The sequence below is a fragment of the Ixodes scapularis genome, unplaced genomic scaffold, assembly GCF_016920785.2.
Source record: "Ixodes scapularis isolate PalLabHiFi unplaced genomic scaffold, ASM1692078v2 PGA_scaffold7__128_contigs__length_106722199, whole genome shotgun sequence".
NCBI classification, from domain to species: Eukaryota; Metazoa; Arthropoda; class Arachnida; order Ixodida; family Ixodidae; genus Ixodes; species Ixodes scapularis.
In genome coordinates, this window is record NW_024609882.1 from 19796431 (window position 1) to 19822746 (window position 26316).

The 26316-nt window shown below is 44.8% G+C and overlaps 1 protein-coding gene across 1 annotated transcript in view; it reads right to left on the reverse strand.

Moving 5' to 3' along the window:
• Window positions 1–13232, reverse strand: part of LOC8027499 (peroxidase-like) — a 139537-nt gene extending 126305 nt beyond the window's left edge. The window contains exon 1 of the mRNA XM_042286353.1: window positions 13192–13232. Within this exon, the coding sequence (XP_042142287.1) occupies window positions 13192–13232 (41 nt within the window). The remainder of the gene's footprint in view (window positions 1–13191) is intronic.
• Between the last annotated feature and the right edge of the window lie 13084 nt (window positions 13233–26316).

Consider the following 26316-nt stretch of genomic DNA (forward strand, 5'->3'; position numbering starts at 1 on the left):
ATATTTCATTAACCTTAAAATGGAGGCCGTTCACCTTTGTTGGTGTTGGTGTTGGACACCTGGACTGGTGGCAGCTGAGAAAACCCGTTTGCTTTACTTACACCTAACTCTTAGTTAGCTCAGTTGGCAGAGCGCTCCACTGGAATTGGAGAGGTCCCTGGTTCGATACCAGGACCAGGCGGACTTTTTCGGTCGCGCACCAGTTACTTAGCTGTGTTTGGAGATTTGTGTTTGTCCTTTGTCTTTCTTGTTCCCCTTCTCCAGGGATTATTTCCGTCATTCTTGTCCAGCTGGCTAGCACCTTTGCATTAATTGCATCATCATCATAAGCTATAACTCTTAGTCTTTATTTGCTCGAGAAGCTGGAAAATGCAGTAAGTGTCACGCGGCTGGCAGAAAGGTCACAAAACCCGTACGCCGGAACGACGCGGAGCCCAGCCCTCCTGGACAAAGGAACGACAACAAAAACACACGGAAAGCGGCCTTTGAACCGCCCTCCACTTCACGTTTTGAATGTGCTCTATTCGTTTATGTTATACTATACTCATTCCGTATCCGAAAAAATTGTGGGCGAGGCAAGTCCACTAGTACATTTCGGCAGCCAATTTTCACTCGTTCGCTCCAAACTAGAATACTCCTCCTAAATTTGGGACCTGGGAAGACATAACATCTCCAATTGAAGCAATTGGAAATTGATCTGTTCGCGGCATGCTATCGCACTGTCTGTGTAACATCTACGAAATGTAGTTTGAATCTACCATAACCTAGCGTCACGTAGAAAAGTTTCTCGTTTGTGTTTGTCTCACAAAATCTACCATAATCTTCCATTCAGATAAAAAAAGTTACTAACACCTCCATCTTACATATCATTGCGCCTCGATCACCGACACAAGATAGACATACCATCGTGTCAAGCTAGCACGTTTTCACGGTTCATTCATATTCCGAGCCTTCATGAAGCCACCTTCCAGCATCTGTGGTAGCTTTGTCCGATGGCATGACCTTTGAAGGGGCGGTGCAGCGGTATTCAATTGGAATGTTTTTCACTTCACACAAGCTTACTGTCACTAGTGGCACTCAAGGATACTCGGACGCAACGCCACTCGCCGAGAAACTCCTTTGTTGCGGTGTAATTTCAAGGACAAAAGCGAGCGTTTTCATTCAATCTCTTCTTCGAAAAACCTGATGACGTAGCTGGGCGGTACTGTCAGCACCCAGTGACGATATTTGAATGCGGCTCATAGATTGGACCCGAGCATTGCGTGGGCACTTGATTTAGGCTCGTAATAATCTGTAGCTCGAGAATCATTCGGGTAGTGGCCTGTGTCCAATCGCAGCAATGACAACAACAGCCGACCCATAACAATGTCTGGAACTCAGCGCGTGTCTTGTGCCTTGCCAACCCCAGCGCATGACTATGATCAACATTGGCGGCATATAATAGGCTCCAGGATCACGTGGCCGCTTGTTCTGGCTGCGAGGTGAAGGGGTGAACGCTGCTCGTTTTTCTTTAATTTTTTGTGCGACTTTGATTGCGTGTGGTGAAAAATGAACGGTTTTTTCACAGGTCATTAACGTCAGGGGCCCGTTCTAAGCGGTATTCGCGCAAAATACAAAAATCGTTACATCGCTCCTTTAAAGCTGCCCTAACAATTTCACTATTTATGTTTAACTGCTGATTATTTGCCTCCTTATAATTTTTTTTTGTATATACCTGTCATCCTTCCTATGTGCAATGCCCTCGTGGCCCTAAAAGTGTTCAAAATAAATATATGTGAAATAAATGTGATTGCGGGCTTAGGTAGTCTCTTAGTAAAAAGAATTTCGCTACAATTTAGAATTGTCGAAAGGTTCTGAATTCTGCATACGGATCATGCGAGATAAAAAAAATACCTCGTCAGTGTCGAATGTTGAGTTCTTCAACCCAATATTTAACTTTAAATTAACTTCCTCGTAAAAATAAATAATAGTCGCACTCTGTCTGGTCAGAGGAGCGTTTCGCGCCACAAAAAATCACGTTGACAACTTCGTGTCGGTCGACGAAACGCAAATATTAATCATCACGACACTTCATGGACACAGTATATCAAACTCTGCTCGCGTTCTCCCTGCTGCACCATTGTGTTTTAAGTTACTCTCGTGGCGTTTAGTTTTGCGTCTAGAGACTGGTCGGCTTAATTTGTTCATTTTATTGAGTCGATAAATAGGTTAAATGGCGAAGGTTTTGGAACTGAAGTGTCAAACCACACAAAGAAATCACGACCAGGCAGGGCAATTTGTAACGCGGTTGAACAATGGGAAGCTTACTTCGAAGCTTTCCTACGAATAAAAATTAGCCTGTCCGCAGATAGTTACGTTATTGTGTCTCCAGACCATGTCTTTTGTATATGACGTGTAAACACTGTTACTACAACCTAATTCAAATCAATTCAATTCGTTTATTTGCTTAACGATTCCAGTGACGCTGACGCGCCCCCAAACGTCTCCGCTGGACAGTCCTGTAATAAACAATTCGTATTTTTCGCCTAGATTCGTAATAGGGAGTTTTAGTAGACCGTACGAAGAAACCGCCACTGCGCTTGCGCGCCGATGGCCTTGGCTGTAGAGTTCCCGGTAGCGGAGGGGCTTAGCGGAGCGGGAAACACGGTCTACTAAAACTCCCTAAAATTGTCGAGGTTTCGCGGCGGATCTCCCATACCCGCTTAATCTTTAGCGTACAAACTTATTCGCGAAAGTTATCCGGGAGTCACTGTGTCGTTACATTGTGACGTCACAGTGGCACGTGACGTCACGTCACGTCACATGGCGTCACGATCTTCCCGCTAAGTTTAGTGGAGAAATGTATTCGCTAAATCTCTAGTGGAGAAATCAGTTTCTAAATTTCAGCGGGGAACTTTCTCCGCTATGTTTAGCGGGAATTTAGTGTCATGGCGCGTCATGTCATGGCGCCACGTGAAGTCGAAGTGTCACGCGAAGACCCTCCGCCAAGTTATGCGGGACGAGGCCAGCTAAATATAAACGCGGCGGCAGTGTAACTGCATATGGTATAGCGCGCAGCGTCTCGGCTACGTGTCGCAGTTCGTTTGCAAAACACGGCAAGGAACTTCTTTCTTTTTTTTTTGTATCTTTATTTTTAGAATTGTGGAACACACGCTATACGGCGGTTAGTATCAGGTTATCCCGTCACTTTAGTTTTTTGTTAACCTAGTATGGGCAGAGTCTTTCAATTCGTTACTGGTCCCAAAACTTCTCCGTAACGCTATGGGAGAGTTTGGTGCGCGACAGCGCGCGGAGCTCGCTTCCAGGAAGGGGCTCAAAGAGCCGCCGAAATAGTCAGCACCGCTGGGAGCCTGGCAACTAGAAAGTAGAATATCGGTACTCCAAAGCTCCGAACGAGCCACAAGGGGAACTTGGTAACGCGTCATTGCACTCAAACCGTTTCTCGTCAGAGTTAGCGTCTTCAGCTCTGTATACACTCAGTCAAGTGATCAAACTTTCTTGGGCATACCTTGACTGACTCTGTTTTGAGGCTTAAGTCTGCTTGGCTTTCGCAACGCACGTGAAGTGTGCGGCGTACTCGTTATGAAGCCTAACATGCCGTTATGTATCTGGGGCAGAATTACGTGCTTGATTTCGAGAAGAGTTCTCCGCTATACTGCATCTCGCACGCTTGGTGCTTGGAAGCGGGCAGTGAAAACCGAGACTTTGGAGCGCAAAAGGCGAATAGGGATATGGTCAATACACAAGAAGACTGTCGCAAGTTCAGCTTGCAGGTTAACGCTCTCAGCTGTCTTAACACAAACTAATTTTAAAACCCACATTCTTTTTTATTTTTTGCGAGGCGACGAAGTTAGTCTAGGAACTGCGCAGCGCCGTGGAGCGACACTGCACGCCTCATCGCATCTTTTCTCGATGGTCTTTTGGACGAACCTTTTGTCACCCGTGTCTGGTGCGTCAACGTGTCCCTCGCTCTCAAAAAAAAAAAAAAAATCTTTTTGGAGTTACGGGGAGGAACAAAGAAAAATAAATAAAAAATGCCCCAACACTAAAAACATTTACAAAAAAAAAAAAATAAAAAAAAGAAAGAAACTTTGGCGGCGCTTTTTAGAGATTTAGAGCGTAACGTGACCAGAATTCTGGGAGTTTCCATATCGGGACTTCGGCAGTGCCTCTCGATAAGGTTATCGAGTCTCGATAACGTGTATAGGATCGCACTGAATAATAAACATGAGTTTTTTTTGTTGTTTGTTTCTTTGTTTTTGATCTTCGATCATCCGATTTGTGTGGCGAGTTCCGGATTTAGTGTCGGTTTTTCGCGGGCGACGTGTTGCTCTCTTTAGCTTCCCTCAAACTGACCTATCTCTCCACGCTTCCGGCGTTTGCTCCTCTTTCTCCGGAAACCCGTAATACCGCCTTACATGGCACGCGGAAGGTGGTTCTTTGTTTGTTTGTTTGCTTTTTTTTTGCATGATTTTGGTGCGGCGGGAACTTTGACTAAAAATCTTATGCAGTACATTCCCAAGAACAGTTTGACCGTAGTGCTCTCGTTTGAATCGTCATAAAAATATAACTTTGGCAAAAAAAAAAAGTTTACCCACGGTGTACTGCCAATTTAATACTACGTTACATTTTCAAAAGCAGTTTACCCGTAGTGCTCTTTCTTTTGAGTTGTCAAAAAAAAAAATTAAACTTTGAGTAAAAAAATTTTTGCAACAATACCGCCATTTTAATATTAGTGTATAACCAAAATGCGCTCGTTTTGGCCGTCATAAAGATTTAGCTTTGACTGAAAGAATTTTTTTCTTTCCAAGATTACCGCCAGTCTTGTATCATGGTGCACTTTTCAAAAAGAGTTTAACCATAGTGGTCTCGTTTCAGTAGTCATAAATATCTTCGCAGACAACTTTATTCACTGACAGTTCACGGAGCGCAGAGGTTGTCGAGTCTTGGGCATCTCATTACGACTCCGCAGCCAATCACATTGCAGCATTAGCAGACGAGAACCCCCAAGTACCAATCACGAAGCGAGACGCGCGCCAAAATCTCGCCCCGGCGTTTGTTGATGAGCTGCGAGTGACTGTACAGTCACAGTCAATAAGTTAGGCTGTTCACGTCATTTTGTCTTCTAAAACAGTGTTTAGAATATTCGCGTTGACTTTTAGAATAGAAATTGTTCAAAACGCGAAGCCGTTTATAGTGGAGGTGCTCTGCCCAATGAATATGAGCTAACTTGCACACTATATAGACTTTTTTTTTCTCTCTCTTCAAATCCCAATCAAGCACAATGGGGTTGATTGGGTTCTAGCACCCCCGGTGCTAGTTACGAAATTGCAAACTGGCGAAGGGAAGAGATCATACTTTTGGTTCTTAAATTTTAGGTGAGGTGGCGCAAGCTACCTCCCATTACAAAGGCTAAGGCCGTTAATATCCATCCATCCACTCACTCGGGTACGAAGCGCGTGATTGGTAGGATCCAAGCCTGCGCCGAACGCTGAAGCAGCATTCGTGTTTAATCATATGCTCAGAGTACGTGCACAAACAACGGCGGACGAGAATAATTGGCGCACCGACTGCTAACTAGATGGCGCAGTTTTTCCTTTTTTAAGGGTTATTGGCGTGTGTGTGTGATCAAAACACTCAATCGACTACAAAAACGGGCATAAAAGTATCTTTATACGGTATTACAACTAACTCATTATTAGTTTCACCTGCCGTAGAAGTCCTCGAAACTCGGGTATTATTTTGGTCCGCAAATATTATTATGCTCGGGCACAACGAACACGAGATGACGCGTACTCTCTGGCCAATAGCGTAAATCACATTGTGAAGAGCTGTATCAAATACGATATAGTTTCGCCAATACTGGAAACTCCTCCGAAAACCCATTGGAGCGACTGCGAACGCGAGAGTGGCGCCTCTAGCGGACTCGGAGTCTACAAAAGCAGACGACGCAATGGAAAAGTATAGGCTCCGCGACGTCCTTGAGCTTTGCGAGCCCCATTTCGTCACCCCAACAGCTGAAGCAATTCATTACGGTCAGTCCGTTTGCAAAGCGGAATCCACTGATCGCAACTGCAACGACAGTCAAATAACAAGGCGCGCAGAAACAAAGATAGAGAAGTTCATTTAACAGTCTCAAACGCCACTCAGGGGGATCACACGCGTTTGAAGCGCATCTGGGAAGCGGAAAAAAGGCGTTTAGCTACTCGAACTACGTCGTAAGAGGTTACTGTTGAACCGTTAAAACTGAATTGTCACAATTTCTTACTTGAATAGGTGATCATTAAAACGTGCGCAAACAACATGTTAATGTTACCAAAGCAAGCGCACCAGCCGCTGCAGCACAAAAACAAAACAAAAAGTAACGATAAAAATGACCGTGCAAACACTTTCCGAACTTTGCAGGAAAGATGGAGTCGTCATCTCAGTCGACAATAAAAAGAAATGGGGCACAGTCGCGAACAACGGCGAATAAAACAGAGATAAATTAGCAGACGATAGAAAGATACAAATCACCCTGCAAAAGTAACTCCTTCAACGACGACGATCGTTGCGCAGGTGGTGGTCGCCGTCGGTGATGAGTTCACAACAAACAAAGAAAAAGCAACACGACGAAACTAATAAAAAAAAAAAAGCTTCACTTTTTTTTCTTTCTAGTTGCTTGTTACATGTTTGTTTCTTTAACGTAGTCCAGCTCACACTGCCCGTCGCAGGCTGCAATCTGGTACGTGCAAGCAGTGTAGTGTGACCTCTTTTGCTTTCGCATTTCTTTTCCCATTGACTTTGGAAGGTTTTTCGTTCGCTCGCTTGACGAAGCAGTTCAAAAGTACATCTAAGTGTACCTTGTTGACGCACGTGTCCAGGCAAGCTTTGCACACCGCGCCTTTGTTTCGTCGATCAGCGGCCTCGAGTCCGGCTTCAGCTAAACTCTTGTTTGGTGTGTCGAAGGCTCTGCTGATGTTACCGGCTAGGTGACGAGCTAAGTCGGAAGGTGGTGACCTTTTCGCATGCGAATATTGCTACGAAATGTCTTTCGAGGTGTTCCATGTTTCTGATTGCAGTTGGACTTGGCAACCATGATGGCAGATCTAACTGGTCTCCCACCCGGCTACATAGGACTGGGTGTTCAGTTGTGCGTCTGGTCTGTCGTCCGTGAAGTTCTCCGCGATCTCCGTAGAGTTGTCATAATCGTCTGTTGAGGCGTTAGTGGCGATTTTGAAGCCAGACTTGGATAGCTCTTCCTGTTTAATTTGAATGCTGCAGTAACTTATAACTACTCACGTTTGAATTCGGTCTTCGGAAAACGAAAGAAGGATTTTCCACCACATCGCAGAAACTTGTTTTTGCAGTGGTAGGCAGCCCATGGCATGCTTGTCATCTCATCTGCAAGTATGCGCTGGTGTATGCCTCGGAAACGGCCGATTGATCAACGAACGATGACCCATAGCAGATATGCCCGCGTACACAAATAAACCCGAATAAAAATTTATAACGAGCTTACACGTTTTAATGAATTTAATAAATATAAAAAAGCATATATGAATATTTTGGATTAAAAACTCTATCGAAGGTGAAAAAAAGGATGTTATAGCAAACAACAGTATAGAAAAAAGAAGAAAAAAGTGGCAGACGGTTTTTGGTCCTCAGTCCGAGCATAGCTTAGCAGACAAGAAGATGAACCGGCGGTAGTAAGCACCGAAGCGAAGGAAAGAGAGTAAAAACTAGCCAAACAAGGCAAAACAAAATACGCGATTGTTTCAACGTCAAGTAAACAAAAACGATAGAAATGCCACAACATAAAAGCAGGAGGAAGAGAGACCGCGCCGGCGTAGCGTCGCCTCAAACTTAAAAAGAAAGTGGAATTTGAAAAATGGAAGGAGTTGCACACGGTCCAACGGGTGCCGGCTTTTATCGTAAAAAACGCAGAAGACAGTCGTCCCGGCGCTAACAATCGGAATTTGTGCACCGTATATAACGTGACCGAAATCATTTTTATTCGCGCTACGACGCTTTCCTCTTTTTTCTTTTGGAGGCTCGAGAAGTCTGCTTTTTGTGTAACTCCGCTTTTATTCATTCCAGCAATAGCGTCCAATTTTGCATGTGCACAATCGACTTCTTCCAGGGCATACTGACATCACAGTAACCTACCTGGTTCGGAATTGTCTTTTGTTTCTTCATTCGGAGACGATCTTAACGGGATTAGCCAGCTCGCCTATTCGACAAAATGGTTGTAAGCTGGGCATTCATAAGAAATGGGAATTGCAACAACAAAACGAATTGAGTGATAAGAACAGTAAAGTTGAAACCTAGCCACGTTCTGAAATTTTTGTACATAGCCCTTTTTTAAAAACAAGCAGCGCGAAGGTACATTCGTATATAGTCTGACTTAGATAAGTTGTGACCGTACAGTTATTACAATAAACGCTAGAGGTTCAGGTGGCGCTAGTTTGCTGCTGCATTGTGAAGCAGACAGCAAGCAGTCAGAAATTGACTTCCGATAATGCATTTGTATGGAAAAAAGCGAGTGCATTTTCTCTCTGCGCTTAATTATAAGAGCAAATATCACGAATAATTTGTACGTACTAGGCCCATTGGAATATTTCTCAGTCACGCAGACAAAATGTTTAGTCAGTTACAGCAATTTTATTTGAAATTCGTGGCATGAAAAACGGTGCTAAAACCGCTTCGTACGTGTATTTATGTGCACTGTCGGGCACTGTTAGCGCGAACACGGCGTCGGCGCTTTCCAGCATGGGGGATATACGTGCCAAACGAAGGACATGTGGAAAACCAAGAGAGACGGCAAGAACTACGCAGTAACCACAGATAAGTAACTCCTTGTGCATGCAGACGATCAAAATAAGTTGAAAGCCACGTAATATAGTCAGATTTGCAATAAATAAGTACTGCTTTCTTCTCTCTGCTCATGAATATGTGCGACGATGCTTGTTCTGGGTTCAAATCATCACCCGCACGCTCCAAATCTTTGCAAATAGGGAGAAGCCAGAGAGCAGTACTTATTTATTGCAAATGAACAAGTACTGCGCTCTGCCCGATAAAAACTGCCCGACATAGGTAATAATAAGAAGACACACCTTTCGTAGCTCACGTGCTTTATTTTTTTTGCGTTCGAATGTTTTTTAACCGATCGTAAAGATGCACAACGGACTCATTTTCATCCAATGACAGGACGGGCATATTAGCAATATATAAGCACCACCGGAATGCTGGCGAGCCTTGAACACACTCTATATTCCTTTCGATCTTTAATTTGCTTAGAATCGTCGCTCGTTTTTACATATCTTTCATGCAACAGAGGTTTGGGCCTGAAATGGAGCAAAGTTTAACAACACTCAGCGGTAGAGAAAAATGCTGTAACTAAATCAATTACACTTTCACAATACCAATAAAGGTGCCTACTATCCGGTACAACCGAAATGACAAAAGGTATTCATGTTATTTTCCGGCGAAAAGACATAATTCACGCGCGTTTTCCCATGGGAATACACAGGGAGGCTGGAAATGTAGACCGCATGTTGTCTGCTTCAATTTGCAACCGGAAGTCCCGTAGACACTAGCGCCAGCTGAGCCTCTAGCGTTTATTGTAATAACTCTATGGTCGTGACAGATTGTTTCCTTCAGGAGGGCCCCAAAATTGCAACCTGAAAGCTATAACATCTTTCCCACGCGAAGAAAATGTCCCTCACTAATGAGGTGGCACCTATTTTTTAACATTCAAAGCAGTGAATACCGGTGACAGTTTTTTTTTAATTGGTCATCTCGCACGGAGATAGGCAAAACCAATGCGTTGTGGAGAATTCGTCCGCTAGCGGAGACTCCGAGCTCGCCAGGGGCGCTGCAAGCACTTTTCGCCGGCTCTACGCGGGAGTTGCCAGTATTGGCCTACATGGTATTAGGCTGCATTGACTCCGCACGTGCGTATGCCTTTCCTTCGCGTTTCTTTTGTTGAGGATGTTGAGGATAGATAGACGGATGGATCTTAACTGCTGTGTCTTTATAATGGGTGGTAACTGGAGCCACCTAGCCTAAGAAAAATAATATTATTCCCAGCTTAAGTTATCAGAAAGAATAAACACAAAGACGGACAAGATATCGTATTGTCCGTCTTTTTTTTTTTATTCTTTCAGATAATATAATAATCACCAACACGCTAATCATAACTTTATTCCCAGCTTGTTGGCAAGAATATGTTTTTTTGCGGGGGGGAGGGGGAGTTGAGGGGGGAGGGTAGGGAGGCTAATTATAAATGAATAACTGGTAACCTTTATCGTCTATGAACATAAGTACAGTACATTGCACGGGCTATAAAATTGCTATAATTTTAATAAGAAGTAACTTTTTGACAAATTATGACAACGTTTTCGCTAAAAAAAAAGAACAAGTGAATTTGTAAGTGTCAACTGTGCAGGAACGAAAAAGAATCCCTACAAAATGGCGCTATTTTAAGAAGTCGTTTAAAAACCCTTCAGTGAGGAAGTTCGTCCGTTCCCGTGCTCGAGACAAGTGTCAATGCCTTATCACTGTACTAAACCTGCAAGCGTCCTCGGTGCATATTTTGTATAAAAGTTTAACTGTAACTCGAGGTGCGACTTTTTCGGTGAACCTTCAAACTTCTAGCAAAGTTAAACGAAGTCCGACTTTTAAACAGCGTTGCCGGACTTCTAAAACAAATACTCGAAATATATTTTTAAGGGGGAAATGAAGGAAGTTCGTTAAGCGGTGGTTTATTTCATAATTCGCATAATACAAAAACATACACACACACACACACACGCAAGCTTTCAATTGTTTAGTTGTGTTGCCGGACTTTTGCACAAATATTTGGGATACTTGGGGTAAAAAAAGTAATTTATGTGTTTTTTTTTATATCACATAAGTCAAAATAATAAAAAACGAACATGTAAATGTTCAATTATTTAGTTTGTTCTTGAATTTTAATTTTCCGCGTATGCGTATAATCTTCGGTCTAACTTCGGGATCAATGTTGAAAAGAAGTCAAATTGAGTTGAAGCTCGTCAGACTCTCGACATACCTAACCGTAACTGTAACCATAAGTTACATTTAAGGGTAACTTGTAACCAGACTTCTACGCAAGCCATTGCACAAGTAATCAAATTATTTGTAATCGATTACGTTTTGGAGTTTTTTGTAGCCATTTGAATACATATGTTAGGAAGTAATCTCGAGAGTATTGGAAGTAGTCAGATTACTCGTAATACCGTAACCATTTTTCCCTCCCTTCTCTAATGGCTTCCTTTGTTTCTACAAGTTTCCTACCGAGGAATCATCGAATTAAGTCTTCGACTGAAGGATAGTTTATGGTTCGGGGATTCTAATCGTATGATGGATAGCGCGAAAGAACCGGTCTTTTGTTTCTACAAGTCTGAAGTAATTTGGAGTAACGGCCAATTACACTTCTCCAATCGAGTAATAAAATAATCTAATTAAATATTTCTTAATTGACTGATCGTAATTGTAATCGACTACTTTTTTTTGAGTAACATGCACGAGATTGCTTGTAACTTAGATCACTTACAGTTACTTGAAAAAATTGTCGGCATAAGCCCCAAATTTACATTTATTTAGTCATAACGACAAGAACGACCTTACCCTTTCCAAAAATTGCAACAGTGCAAAAAAAAAAAAATCTTCTCTAAAAAACAAAAAAAAAAAAAACAAGAAAAAAAAAACCCGCCTAGGTGAGACTTTTTCGGCGCTCGAAATATTTTCATTCTTTGTTCCCAGCGGTGCAAAAGTCCACTGGCCATCCTTTCCGGCCTGTCGCCTCCTCCCAGGCACATGACCTCAGAAAGTGGCGTCAAAGAAGTGAGTTGCATGTGTAGTCGCCGGCAGCTTAACAACTCATTATCGGTCCTCGGCCAATCAGATTGCGGCATGGGCCGACAAGACCGCCGGAGAGCCAATCACGAAGCAAGAAGCGCGAAGCCACGCCCCTGCGTTCCTTAAGTTGTTGGTGGTCGCAGACCAACCTAACTCTCTGATGTCATACCACGGCGATGGCGCTGTTGTCGGCACTGCGCATGCGCAATACCCTCCCCTTAAAAAAAAACTTAAAAAAAAAACTTCAAAAATTAAAAAAAAATCTTATGGGAGGCAAAATCTTTCAGAAAAGCAGCTAGGGTAGATGGCGTTGTACCGCGTTCTAATTTCCCGTTGAAACTGTCGCTTTCACTGGGCTATAAACGAGTTATTTGAAAGTCATCGTGTTATCGTAATTAGTTGCAATTTCAGGAACAAAGTGGTGCTTTCTAGGTTGCAGCGAAGTTCCGGCGCGTCCGCAGTGACGATATTTTGCAGCATTCGCGGGAAGGCTACTCTAAGTTCAGTAGCGCGCGTCACTTCCTGTCGGAGTAACTTGGTTACGCTATTTGATTATTTATTTTTAGTAACTGACACAACGCCGATACATTACTCATCGTGGTCACTGTGCTAGAGATCTTCAAGAGACACGAATTGGTGCATTTGGGTGTTCTTCCGGATGGCAAACTTCTCGCTTCGCATCTCTCGGTCTTTGTTTATTTCCTGTTACTGTTGTTTTTTTTTGTTTTTTTTTTTTTGTTAAGTTCGTAACTGTGGTGTCATCTCTATTCCGCTGAGGTGTTCATTGATCTTTTAATCGAATCAACACCTCAGGCGAATCGATACGTGAGCTTGTCACATCATTTCGCTAGTACACAATGCTCATGTCATCGTATTACACGGCAACAAGAAGGCTAGTTGAGCTTGCCTTCCTGCGTTGCCCTCGGCGCCTTCACCTTTGCGTAGCTTCTGATGCGAAAGTTTCTGTAACTGTGAAGATGAGGCCTGATCGCAACTACATCACTTTCACAACTCTGATATTATTACGCCATAACTAGCTGAACCGCGTGATCTACCGAGTTAGGATAATAAGCGCGCTCTGGAAACGCCTAGTCATGGGCAATACTAAAAAGAATGTCATAAAATAATAATTATTATGGCCCTACATCTTCATAGTTCTGTGTCGCAATCCTATAGGCAAAAAGATTGCTCACTCGGAGATGTGGACATACCTGCACGCGCAGTATTGAATATTACCGAGCTTAGTATGGCACCGTTGAAACAGTTGTGATGTAATTAAGATGGTTTGTAAATACAAAATAGGTAAAATGAAAAGAAATTTGGACTCACCATACTAGGAAGAGGCTGAGCGCGAAAATCCGTCTTGGCATTTTAGCACAACACAAAATGACGCTCGTAGAAAATCCCAGTCGCAGAATCACAACCAACTGCTGTCGACCGCAGGTCCAGTAAAGGAAAAAAACAAAACAAAACAAAAAACAATAAATATAGATTAAAAAAAAAAAGACAAGGTAGGGGTTTCTCCACTGGTTCCAGACCACAGTGCCGAAAGTCTCAGCACCTCTTTTTGTTGTTCCTTCTTGCGGCGATGTTCCGTCGGAACGACGTCAGTCGAATTCGGCCCACCGCATACTGTGAGCTGTGTCGATGTCGCGCGCGATGCAAACACTGCGCCGGTAGCCTGCCTCGTTCCTTTCGGAACGCTTCAAAGGACGCGATTGGTTGCCGCCGAGCGTTTTATATGACGCGCCCCTCGTCACGTGACCCCAAAAAAACTCAACGGCGCGGGAGGAGAAGAGGAGGAGAAGGACGCCTAGACCTGCTCGCGCGCGCGCGACCGTTTGAAGCGAGCGACGACGGAACCGTGAAAGCAGCGAACGACTTCGGAAGGAGAAGAAAGGCTTTGGATGGGGATTGCATGCGGGACAGTTCGCGTAGTGCACTCTGAGGAAAGCGCGCGAGTTCTCTTTCCCGCAGAAAAGCCAAGAGGACCCACGCGTATGACGAACGGTAATCTTTCCATCCGCGCTTTCGAACAGCCAGCCTTGCGCCATTTGCAGAACTAATGATGCCTTAGCCCCCCCTCCATCGCGCTTCCCAGCCGCCTGATTTCCTCCCGAAATTCTCCGATGTAGTGTTTTTCGACGGCGCTCAGCAGGTTTCTCAATTGGAATGACGGGATTATATTTCGCTAATTAACAAATTATAGTTCCCCCGCGTAACCCACGTGCTTAAAGTCCTCCCAAACTTTACTGGCTTAGTGGTTTTTGACGGCGCCTAGCAAGTTTCTAACTAAAACTACATGATTATTTTAATTAATTAAAAAACGCAATTAACAATGTATAGTTAATTATCCCGCTTATCGTGAATATTAGCCCTGTAGAGTCTAGAGTATGTCCGCCCGTGCACTAGTGGAAAGTACACTTTTTTTATAACGCACTTTCCACTATTTTTGTTTTTGTTTTTATCTCTTAGTAAATTTCTTTAACATCTTTCGTACGCGAATGTTCGAGCGTTCGAGCACTTCCCTATGATTTGTTCCAAGGACCCACTTCGACCAGGTCTTAACGCGAAGTTCGATTAAAGTTCGACTGTTATGCGCATGTGCGGAAATATAGATTTTTACTAAATGACCCAAGCACCAAGGAGCATGTTGCGAGTGTTGTTACAAGCGCCGCGCTTGCTGCCGTCTGCAGGAGTAACTTCTCTAAAGCAAAAACCTAAAACAAATAGCATCTTGCACGCGTCGACGCCTTATTTTGGTTATTTACTTCCATTCTTGTATACGGGGAAGGCGAGCGCACGCCACGCGTGTACCTACATTCCCAGCATTCTCCTCGATACTTGGGAAATTTAGCAAAGGTCCATTGAATGCGAACTGACGCCGCCTGACGGAGGAAGAGTTTAAAATTTATTGGGCGTGCTGTTTTGCTTAACATCTAACTATATAATTAAAAGCCAATATCACGTCAAAACTGTTGTCGTTATTCCCTGATATTTAACACAAGTTATATAGTGTTTCATTTATTTTACGGCGGTAGCCGTTACTGACGAGATTTCGCAGTGGACCCCGCGTTTTATGTACGCCGAGGCCCGATAAAGTTAGCCTGAAATTTTTTCCGCTAAATTTAACGGGGATTTACGGTGTCGGAGTATTGTGACGTCACGGTTTCCCGTGACACCGGGTCGCACGACGTAGCGATTTTCCCGCTAAACTTAGCGGACATATGTCGTTTTCTTTTCGCTAAATTCAGCGAGAAGTTTTCTCTGCTAAACTTAGCGGAAATTTAGTGTCACGTGACATCATGGTGCCACGTGATGTCACGGCTTCACGTACGTGACGTCACGTGAACACCGTCTGCTAAATTTAGCGGGACATGTAAGTTCGCTAAGTTTAAATAGGGCAGTGCCTAAACCGCAGTCATATTATGAACCATGTCTACTTTATATATACCTATATGATTAGATTGATTATACCTATATGATTGGTCGTATACAGGGCGTTCCTGAAAACATTTACAGGGTTTTTTTCACCGCACAAAATAAACTACGAATCGCCGAAAGCTCCCTCTCCGCCCAAAGGTTAGCCCTAGAGGTCCGAACCATGATGCCAAAGTTTCAGCGCGAAGCGATATTTTTATTCAAAAGTTATAAAGGATCTTCTTAAAATGTCAATGGGAAAAATGGTGGCGGACGGAGCTCTCCAACACATGGTGCTCTATGGCGCCAGAAGCCGAAAACGGGCGAAAAGGAGCCCCATTTTCCCATTGAAATTTTCAGCAAAATCACTTATACCTTTGAATAAAATATCGATTCGTGCTGAAACTCTGGCATGTGGTTCGGACCTCTAGCACTACCTTTTCTGCGGAGAATGAGCGTTGGCCCATGCATAATTCATATTTGTGGTTGAAAAGAAACCCTGTACTTTCTTTCTTTAACACCCTGTACAAGGAAGAAGCACACCTCGGACATTGCCTGCACAGCTCCTTCCGCGGCTTTCGTGAACTCCACTCAAACGCTTTATCCGCACAGTAACGAAGTATCTTCGCAATCTCCGCGTTCGCCTCTGGCGCGTCTTGGTGTATACGCTCATATCTTTGACAACCCGGCAATGTCTAGCAGCGGAAAGGTCGGTACAGGGCCAATCAGCCGTTGTAACCCGGTAGCGCGTGCCGCTTAACACTTTGAGGCGGATCGGAGGGCAGCCGCGTCTCTGACTGCTTCTGGAAACCTTTGATCTTGCATCGTTTGGTTTCTTTCTTCCAGACGACGTTAGGGTCTCAGAAAAGGGTTGCCGCGCATCGTTTGTGACGATCGTTCTCCGAGACCGCATTCCAACGACGCTCATCATCCACAACCGGTGCCCCTGAAAAGGGGTCACGCGGATAGCTTTCGATGTCTCTCCAATCTAAATGGCGCAGTCAAAGGTGACGGGACTCTTGGTTCATCCGAAACCTCTTTCGATGTTTTCCTCGTGGTACGAGTGTTTTTTGTTTGTTTTTCTCCCTTTCTCTTCGTGTTTTTTGACTGGCCGACCGCCTCTTCCAGCGTCTCCTCAGCTCTATGAAACGCACTGCTACTCTACGGTGCAAGCAAATAAAAAGTTTCTAAGACGGTTTTTAAAAGGGCTTGACAAGAAGCTGAAACCGGGCGGCGTTCGGGAACATCGCCGCGAATTTGCTTTGCGAAAGCAATGGCTTCTTTGATTCGATTTTGCTCGCTCTACGATATTAAACTAACCACCAATCCTCCCTCTCCCTTTCTTTCTGTTTATTTCAATCTCTCTTTTTACAACGGCAGTTGTCATTTGCGAAATCCGGCAGCGTCCGTACGTAAAAACTCGCGTGATTGCAGGGGGCGCGTCGTCATCGTGCAATCGCGCTGCCCCATCGCCGTCCCTCCTCGCTCCTCGCACACTGATCAAGACGCGCTATTGCACCCCCCCTCCCCCCCCCCCCCCCCCCCCGCGCCTCACCGCCGCCCACACAGCAGTACCTCCGAAACCGCCGTCGGAGATTCGGGGTTCTGGAAAGTCCTCCAGCGCGTCTCCACAATGCAATGAACCAAAAAGCCACGTTCTACAAAACATTTCAACCAAAAAGCACATATCGGCGTCCTTTTCTCGTCAAGTGCACATATCGTAAAGGCATTCCGCAAAAGCACACGTCCCCTAAAGCTCAACTCCTACAACTATTCTACCATTAAAAAAAATATATAATAAAAAAGAAATCGTAAAGCACATGGATTAAAAGCGAATCTCCTGAAGCGCACCTTTCAACAACGCAACAGTTACCGCCGATGTCAATCGCAGCACAATATCTGCTGTCGGCTATTTTTTTTTTTCTTCGTGTTAGATCAATTATCACCTTCTAAAAAGCGACGCCGCACGGCTGGCAGCGTCCTTCACGCCACCTATACCGGTGGCCAGCGCATAGCATGATTGGACACGAATGCTGCACGTCAGCATTCGGCCGGAACTTGGGTCCAATCAACGAGGACACGACAGCCTGCCGAACAATGACGCAGCATTCGTGTCCAATCTATGCCGTGCGCTGACCGACTATAGGTGATGTATCAACCCCTGCGGCCTTCCTGTTATACTTGGTTAGGATATATGGTGCCTGGAACGCGTCTCCGACCGGGTTTGTCTGCCTCCCTCGTCAAGAGCGGTCCTTCAATTTCCGCCTGATGACGTCAGAGAAGTGTCACGCTGTCGCCGACCACGATCCTGGCGGCGTCGCAGCAGGGGTGGTGGATGTGGCAGACGCCTGTTCTACTGCAGGTCGCTCACTATAGCGTGACAGTCCACGGACGTTTCGGCAGCCAGAAGTTGGGACGCCGCGACGACAGCGACACTCGCGTTCGCTCGTGCTTTTCGCCAGCGTTTCTACGACCAACCGCCAGGATCGCGACATCCGGCAGCATGGCATCCGGCTTTTTGTGACGTCATGTGTGGCCACTTCGGGACAACTTCCGATGCATGGGCGGAATCGAACGCTAAACACACCAGCACTCGGAGACGCGTTCCAGGCAGTGTAGTTAGGCTAACTACCAGCTTCTCTCGCCTCCTCAGAACAAAGAGGAAATAAACGCGAAACTTACATGCAGTTTCTGATCAACCGAGTGACTGACCAGATAATCGCACTTTGGTTATTATTATTATCTGACTACATAGCAATCTTCTTTTTTTTTTGCGATTGTTACATTATGAGTTTATGGAGTCAGTCACGAAAGCTCTAATGCTGTGATGGTATGGCGCACGAGCGCAAGCCAAGAAAACTAAAATGCAGTTCATCATGACGTGCCAGTTATATTTGTTTCGCTTTACAAATTTTATGTAAAAAGTTTCCTTTATTTATTTATCATCGTTAACACATGTTTCGAATCCAGTCATTTTTTTTGTGTGTGATTTGTGTTGCTTTTGATTTTCTTAGTTCATATGTGTACTCTGTATGCAGTATATTTCAGTGTGTGCTATCACTAGTCGTCCAAAACTATCGATAGTATTGATAGCCGCCAGAAATCTGACTCTCGATAGTAAAAAAACTGTCGATAGGGCTATCAGTAGTCAACTATCGAAAAGCTATGGATAGTATGATCGATAGTCGATTATCGAAAACTGTTCATAGTACGAACGATAGTCGACTATCGAAAAGCTATGGATAGTACTACCGATAATCTACTATCGAAAAATTATCCTTAATCGACTATAGAAAAACTATCGATAGTCGACTATCGTAAACCTATCGATAGTACTGTCGACAGTTTACTATCGATAGTTTTCCGACACTGGTAGCTTACGTCGCTCCCTCTTCTTTTTTTCTCGCTTTATTTTTTTCAAATGGGATACCCAACTAGCCCAAGCACTTACCTTCCCAAATTTGGTTCAGCTTTCAGTGATGACGAAGACGGGAGTTTGGGCGAAGAGAGGAGGAAGGGAGGCGAGCGGGGGTGCGGCAACTGTGTTCGCTCTAGTGGTGCAAAACTAACGATAGTACTATAGATTAGTCCTGTCCGGATAGTGGATTTTGAGTTCGAAGCGAACTCGAAGCGAATTCGAAGAGAATACTGGTTTTGGCCGAATATTTTCAATACGAATATCGAATAGTTCTTCCACGCCTTTTACTACCTTTGCGTAATGATTAGACGAAAACCCAGCTAACTTGTGAAGGTTGTTCCACTTGTTCATTTATAAGCTAAATTATCTATATTTTTTAACTGTGTCTTCATAAGGTCTGATGTCTTGGGATAGCAAGTAAACAACGAATTTTACATAAAATTAATCCTATAGGTATGGCAAACTATACCCAATTGAGTGAATTTACAAAGTTTGCTATATAAAATATGCCTGATTTAATCTCGAGTTAAAAAAAATAAATAATTGCGCATGTTGAACGCAGGTTGTAAGGGCATCTCTGCCTAATATAGTATACCCTTGCATAACAGTCAGTTTAATCTTGGAACTTTTACTACAATGTAGATATACACATTCACAAAGTTTCCATTTATTCCCAATTATAGCCGGCATGTTTGCACCATCCCGCTTTGAATGTAGGCTTTTCTTCCAAGGACGCAATTGCGATATTCATACTTTTCCAAGTGTTTATCGCGGCGGGTTAGTCCCGTTAAGTGCGCTTCTTACCGAGCATCCATGTAATGCAAAGAAGCAACACCCGCAGTGCTCGCTTCCTTTGCTATTGCTTCCCCGCTGTGCACCGGAGCTTGGAAAGAAGCGCACTCAACGGGGCTAACCCACCGCAATCAACACTTCGTAAAACGCGAATAGCGCAGTTCTTCTCGAAGCGAATATCGAATAGTCTATTATTCGAAACTACTATTCGAAATTTCGAATATTCGCACGACCCTACTATAGATAGCATCAATAGTCGCCAGAAATCTGACTATCGATAGAAAAAAGCTATCGATAGTCGACTATCGAAAAACTATCAATAGTACTATCGATAGTCGACTATCAAAAAACTATCGATAGTCTTGGAAAAACTATCGATCGTATCGATAGCCCATTTATTGATAGTTCTGCATCACTAGCGAGCACACATCTTGCTTTTCCTTTTGGGGCTGCCACTTCCTGGGAAAGGGGGGGGGGGGGGGGGGGGGGAAGGGCACGTCAAGCTGCTTGATCATCTTTTTCCTCGGCCTCCCTCCGTTTTCATGTTCAAATGGGAAATCGATCAATTTCAATTTAGATTCGAATTTTAGAGATCTTTCATTAGGGAGTTATATAATAGGAGGCCCAACACCTGGGGACCCCCAACCTGCTCGGAGCACCCAAAGCGCCGGAACCCCCTACTCGAAAACCCTCTATTCAAGGAATAATCACGGAAACAGAGCCACTCTGCTCTCGCGACTGTCTGATATCTCTACAAAAAACATGGGATAAGGTGTGTCATGTTGTTGTTTGTTAAATTATGTGTTTGTTGGGTCACAGCTCTCTGTGTATCGCGTTTCCAGGCGAGTATAACCGGTACTCTGGCACGATTATCCCGTCGCATCTTTCCAGTTGAGACTTGTCGCAATAACAAAGTAACACAGGGGAGTTAGTGCTTGAAAAACTTCAACGACTTTGAGGCGGTCGATCCATTGTCCGACGACCTCTGCGATCAGGAACAGGCGAAGCGGAAGACTTGCTCTCTCGTCTCCAACTCTCTGCGTTCAATTAGCCCGACTTTCTCTCGCTGGAACGACCCTTGTTATTTTATTGTTATAATCTTTAGCTCAAGTTAGGGACTTTCTTCGTTCCTGCTCAAATGTTCCATTCCTGAATCCACGCATTCTTTTTACATCATAAAATCAAGCTTCAATAAAAATTAAAAAAAAAAACATCTGGATGGTATCTTATAAGCCGTCTACTTGCCTTTGTACAACGAACTCTTCGTGTCCGAATGCGGTGAAAGTCATTTTATCGTATTCTGTTTGATTGTATTTATAAAATAAGCGATCTGCCTGCCGGAGACACTTCGCATCGCTCGAAAGATTATCGCAGTTATAAGGTCGTCTTAAGAGTCTGTGCCATTAGCACTCTGTCCTGTAGATGCGCTCAAAAGAAATGACCTTTTATTTCTTTTCTTTTTTGCTTTCTAAAACCCACTTCACGCGGACGCATATTTTATGAACATGAAAATTTACGAAGGACAGACTACGAACGTTGTGTCATTTTATTTAGGTCAAACAATAAAAAAGTGGGAGAGTAAAGGCGCTAAATCGCCGCAGCAAAACGTTCGTGCACATTGGGTAAGGCGCGAGTACACAACTGGGCATATATCCCGATTCAATAACGGCAACCTCACCTATCGGTTTCAGTTTTAAACACGAACCCCCTCAACTGCATCCTGGGAACCATAAATACTTAAGATCAACTCAGTGCCTACTGTCGAGAAAACGAGAACGCACTCACATGCACTTTTTCACTCGTTGAGGTTGCTGTGTAAAAGGAACAGAATGTTGTCAACTAAGACGGATTCAGACTGATTCGCCTATCTTAAATTAATACCCGCTAATCTGAAGTCTCTCTCCGTTGATGCACTTGACGCTGGGGCGGCGCGCACGAACTGCGCTACAAGAATGAGGTGCGGAAACTCGTGCTGGCGAAAATTACACCACCTCATTGGATCGAATTCAGTCTCCTCGATCTACTTTAACGCAAAGAAGCCACGAAGTCACTTGCAGGCTTGTTCAGCTTTTTTTGTGGCTTGTACGTTTTAATTTTCTTTGCCCAAAAACATTTTCCGCTCTTTCCAGCTGCCAAACAAGAACACGCTTTCCCGGTACGACTGGTGCTCCTTCCTTCTTTACTTTTTCTAGGGAAAGCATTTTTTTGACGAGATAGAACGTTCTACAGCGATCTTCGGTGAGAATCAAATCTTTCTTGACGCAAAGAACAATTTTCTCCCCGATTGCCACCTATTATTTAAACGAGTAGTTTGCTCCCGCAATACATTCGATGATGCACATTATAGAATCACTCACTTATTTACTCTACACTATGCGGTCACACACGTTTATGGGGCACCTCGGCAAAAATGCATGATCCGGACCCGCGGATATCCGCATCCGATCCGCAAACCACCGACTTTGATTCATGTTTATCCGCATCCGCCAGTCTACTGCGGATATATCCGCGGATAATTCGCGGGTAATCCGCGGGTATGCGGGGCTCTAATTATAATGACGTTCCGTACATGCAATTACAATTTGTATTACTTTGCTCTTTGGCGATGTGACGCGTATAGGTCACAGTCCGGTGCCGCTCCGAAAACCGCTTCGGTGATCTTTTTAAGAAGGATACAATAATGCCACTCCTTTAGGTGGGTGAACGTGGAGCTGGTTTCTCAAGCAGGTCTGAAGGACTTCGCGCTCGAGCGGGTCGCATCTCTTTTTTGCCCAAACGTCGAGGCTTTTTTTCTTTCTTTCTTTTTGTACATTTGCAGTTGTTGTTATTGAACATTTGTTTACGCTCGTTTATTGAATAAACCGGTAAGATACCCTGGGGAGTTTTATTTTCCCTTTTAGGTGAGGCTGTACAGACAGACGATCTGCAGCAGCTGTTGTATATGGGCGACGCAGTGACTGACCTTCAATTTTAGTTTGCTCTTAATACGTTTACTTCATTTCATCATCACCGCAGTAGGGCAGGTTATCGCCATTCTAGATTCTACGTTGTCCCACTCCCCAGCATGGGTCTTTGTGAAAGCTCGGCAACTCTCACTTCACGGACTCGGTATCTGGTACGACAAGAGGAGGTCAACAATGGCGGCTGTAATTTGTCGCGTGTGCAAAGCGTCTAAATCATCACAAACAATTTTTTTTTTTTTTTTTTTTTGCTAGCAGCGGGATTTTTTTTTTTTCGTATTTCCCTCAGAAACCGAAATAGAAAAGATAGTCTGGCTGCTTACAGCTTTTGCTCGAGCTGCACAAGCGCTCCCCGCTTTGTCGTGGGATCTCTTTGCAATTGGCGGTATCTTGTTTGCGCGTCTGGCAACGTTAGAGATTTTGCTCGGCGAGATACCGGCGACGGCTTCAGGGTCGCCTAAGTTGTGGTGGCCTGCGCCGTTGCGCATATGTCGTCCGAGACACCCGAAAGAGTCTTTGATATTCACCGATGTCGTCCTCAAGCCGCTCCTTTTTCTTTGTACACTGTCGAGACCGGTTATAACGAAGTTTGGTTATAACGAAAGAGCGGCTACAGCGAAGCAATCACGCTTTCCCACTCCCTTGTGCGCTTCGTTAACCGAAATCGGTTATAACGAAATACCGGATATATCGAAGTGATTTTCGAAATTAGTTTGTCGTTTTCCGCGTCTAGTGGCGGCTGCTGCCATAATCGTGTATCTCCGTTTCACGTACGCATTCGTTTTTCTACTCTCGTCAGCACGGACCGAGTCCTGTTGATGACACTGACATCCCTCTCGGCTCCCCACCGTTCGTGTGAATGCTTGAGCCGGGGGTTCCGCGAACCACTGACGTCACACACATGTCCACTCCCCGAAAATCATTCCCTGTGTGAATACCCCTTTATGGGCACCTCACGAGACTTCCTGTTTGCTGTATTATATTTTGTTAGACCGCCCTGCTGCACTCGAAAATGTCCAGGGCGTCTTCTTTTTCGACGAATGACGCAACTAAACGTAAATCTAGCAAAAAAAAGTTCGCGATGTGATACTGAGCACCATAAAAGCACGTCAAACGTCGTGCTCCAGTGTCACACCGCAGACTGTTAATTTGAGTTAATTACGCATTGTTGAACCCTTATTCTTCGTCCGCCTAAATGTAGCGTTAACGGTCCGAAAAAGATTTCACAGTTTCAGCACTAACTGCTTGTTTATTGAAAATTTGTAAATGATTTTCTGAAATTTTCAGTGGTGAAATGGCGGCCGACAAAACTCTCGAATACATGGGGCTCTGTGGCGCCAGTTACCGAAAGCGGGCGAAAATGGGCACCGTTTTCCGATTTAAATTTTCTGAAAATCACTTTTGACTTTTGAATTAGATCACCGCTGGTACTGAATCTGTGTCCTTCGCCGAGCTAGATTGCAGCGATGGGGTCTCTTAAGTGCTTCGCGGGAAAATAGACGCGCCAGATATGTTGGAGATCGAGATGGAATTTGATTTCCTTCGTGAAATTGAATGGCAAAATCTGTCTGTTCATCATTAAGGTATCAGGGCGGCGCAAGCGACGTGCTCGCTGGAACACTCAGACACCTGCCTTTTATCATCTGGCACCGCTCTGTGAGCGAGAGCGTAATAACCCGAGGGGGAAATCTAACTTGCCTCACGCGGAAGTTCGCCTGCTTCTTGTGCAGGGGATTGCATTCACGTCAGGGATCCATATCACATGAGCGAATGACGTTTTAGCGAACAGCGCTATTTGAGCGAATCGACGTTTTAGCGAATAACGGGGGCGCGTGTTTAGGTTTTAATATTTTGACGGGCGGCGCTCGCAATGCAAAAGTGCCGCTCCCCTTTCGTTTTGTTCTTTCGGACCGCGGAGCGAAGACTATTGGGCAATAAGAGAGACACCCGAGGATGATTACCGAGGTATCCGTTGCGCAGCGTCGAGGTTTGTGTTTCCTCGGCCGAAAGGAGGCGGGAGTCTCACCGTGCACACGCCGCCTTGTTTTATTTCTCTGAGGCCCCGACGAAACGAGGAGTCTCGTTGTTTTTCGCGTCGAAACCTGCTTTCGGTTCCGTCGTCGCTGCCGATCTATCGGCTCTTTGTTTTGTGGGGTTGTTTTTTGTTTGTGACATACATGAGAATCCCTCGTCTGGTTTATAGCTATAGATCCCCATTCCGACCTAAGCAGTAAAAAATACTACGATACCGTCTCGATTTCGCGGCAGTATCGGAGATTGTGTGTACATGTCCATGACACGTGTTGGTTAAGCGTCATTTAGGACCAGCCACAGCGACCGCGAATTCGTAAACTAATCTTGAGTGGCACTTTACTCTGACTTGAACGTTCGGGCGCATAACTGAGGAGGGGGTCCCTTCCCGGCGGTTGCAGCGGGCAGTATGGCGTCTTGCGGAACACTGCGAAGTATCAATCACGGAAACTCGTTTTCTTGACAGACGTTAAGCCGCCGATGTGGTAAGGTCGGGCGGTGGAGCGGTTCGTTTTCAGGTACATTGATCCTTGTCCGAGTTTACAGACGGAGGGGGAGAAATAATTCCGATGGTGTTTTTGAAGACTGCATGTGCTGTGTAGCAGTAACAAAACATGAAGACTGCGTAGCAGTATCAAACACTGAGGAAACCTGTGCTCCGTCATATGAAAACATACTTGTCTACATATGACGAAACGCCCAAGAGAGAAAACACGCGTGTTTACGAACAGTGAGAGCAGTCCAGGCGACCATCTTAATAATCGCCTTCTGCGTTGCCATTTTCGTCCACAGGGCTGCGGTTCTGAACATACGAAGTAGCTCTCTTCTGTGCAATGTGGAGCACAAGTTCGTCTGCTGCTACGCCCAGAAGATTGCAATGATGTCAAAACGCCGAGCTCTTATTGGTTGATTGGGAAAACAATAGTGGGTAGACTTCGTGGCATCTGGCGTTGAGATCTACCCACTATCCTTTTAATCAAACCCAATCAGAGCTCGGCGTCGTTCTGACGTCATCGCAACTCCTGCGCAACAAGCAGACGAACTTGCTCTCCGCGCAGGTTTTTGTCTTTCAGGTGGTATTGGTGATATGGGCTGGAAAGGTGTACATTAGGGAAGAAAAAAATATCACTTACGGGCACGTTGCAATTTTTTTTTTTTCTCTTCTTCACGCTTTTTCTTCTTCTTCTTTTTGTGAGGTCCAGAGAAGGAAAGGGAAAGCCGGGAGAGATGTTGGCCTCCTGTACGGGGCGAGTCGCTACCCGGCTTGGGGAAGGGGGAGGAGCCGTAGGCGGCTAAAAGAGATAGTGTGGAAATTTGGAAACCAGTCCAATAATGTGATGGGGCTTTGGCACAAGTGTGGGTTTCAATTTAACAACCTTGCTGTTTGCGGTGTGTGGTATTAGGTCATAGACGGTCTGCCAAACCAGTCTCACTCAAGAAATCCAAGAGGTCTTTGTAAGCCCTCTGGACTAGCCGACGTGGGGCTTCTGGGATGAGGAGTTCCCGAGTGGTGGAGGAAGGAAGTCCATTGAAAGTGTAGCGTTGAAACAAGGTTTTACGCTCTTCTTCGTACTCTGTGCACACTAGTAGCACGTGTTCAATGTCCTCTAGGGCTCCACAGTGTAGACAATCAGGACTACTGACTCGTTGAAGTTTGTGCAGAGTTGATCTTGTGTTTGCGCAGTTTGCCCTCAGCCGATGTAACATTGACGCTTGTTCTCTTGACAGCTTGCGGGGGATTGCTGGAGGGGGCCGTCCTTCAGCCGTCTCTCGGTGTGGGTGGCGCTTTTGGTAGAAATTTCGTATAAATCGCCAGGCTTCGTTGTACCGGCG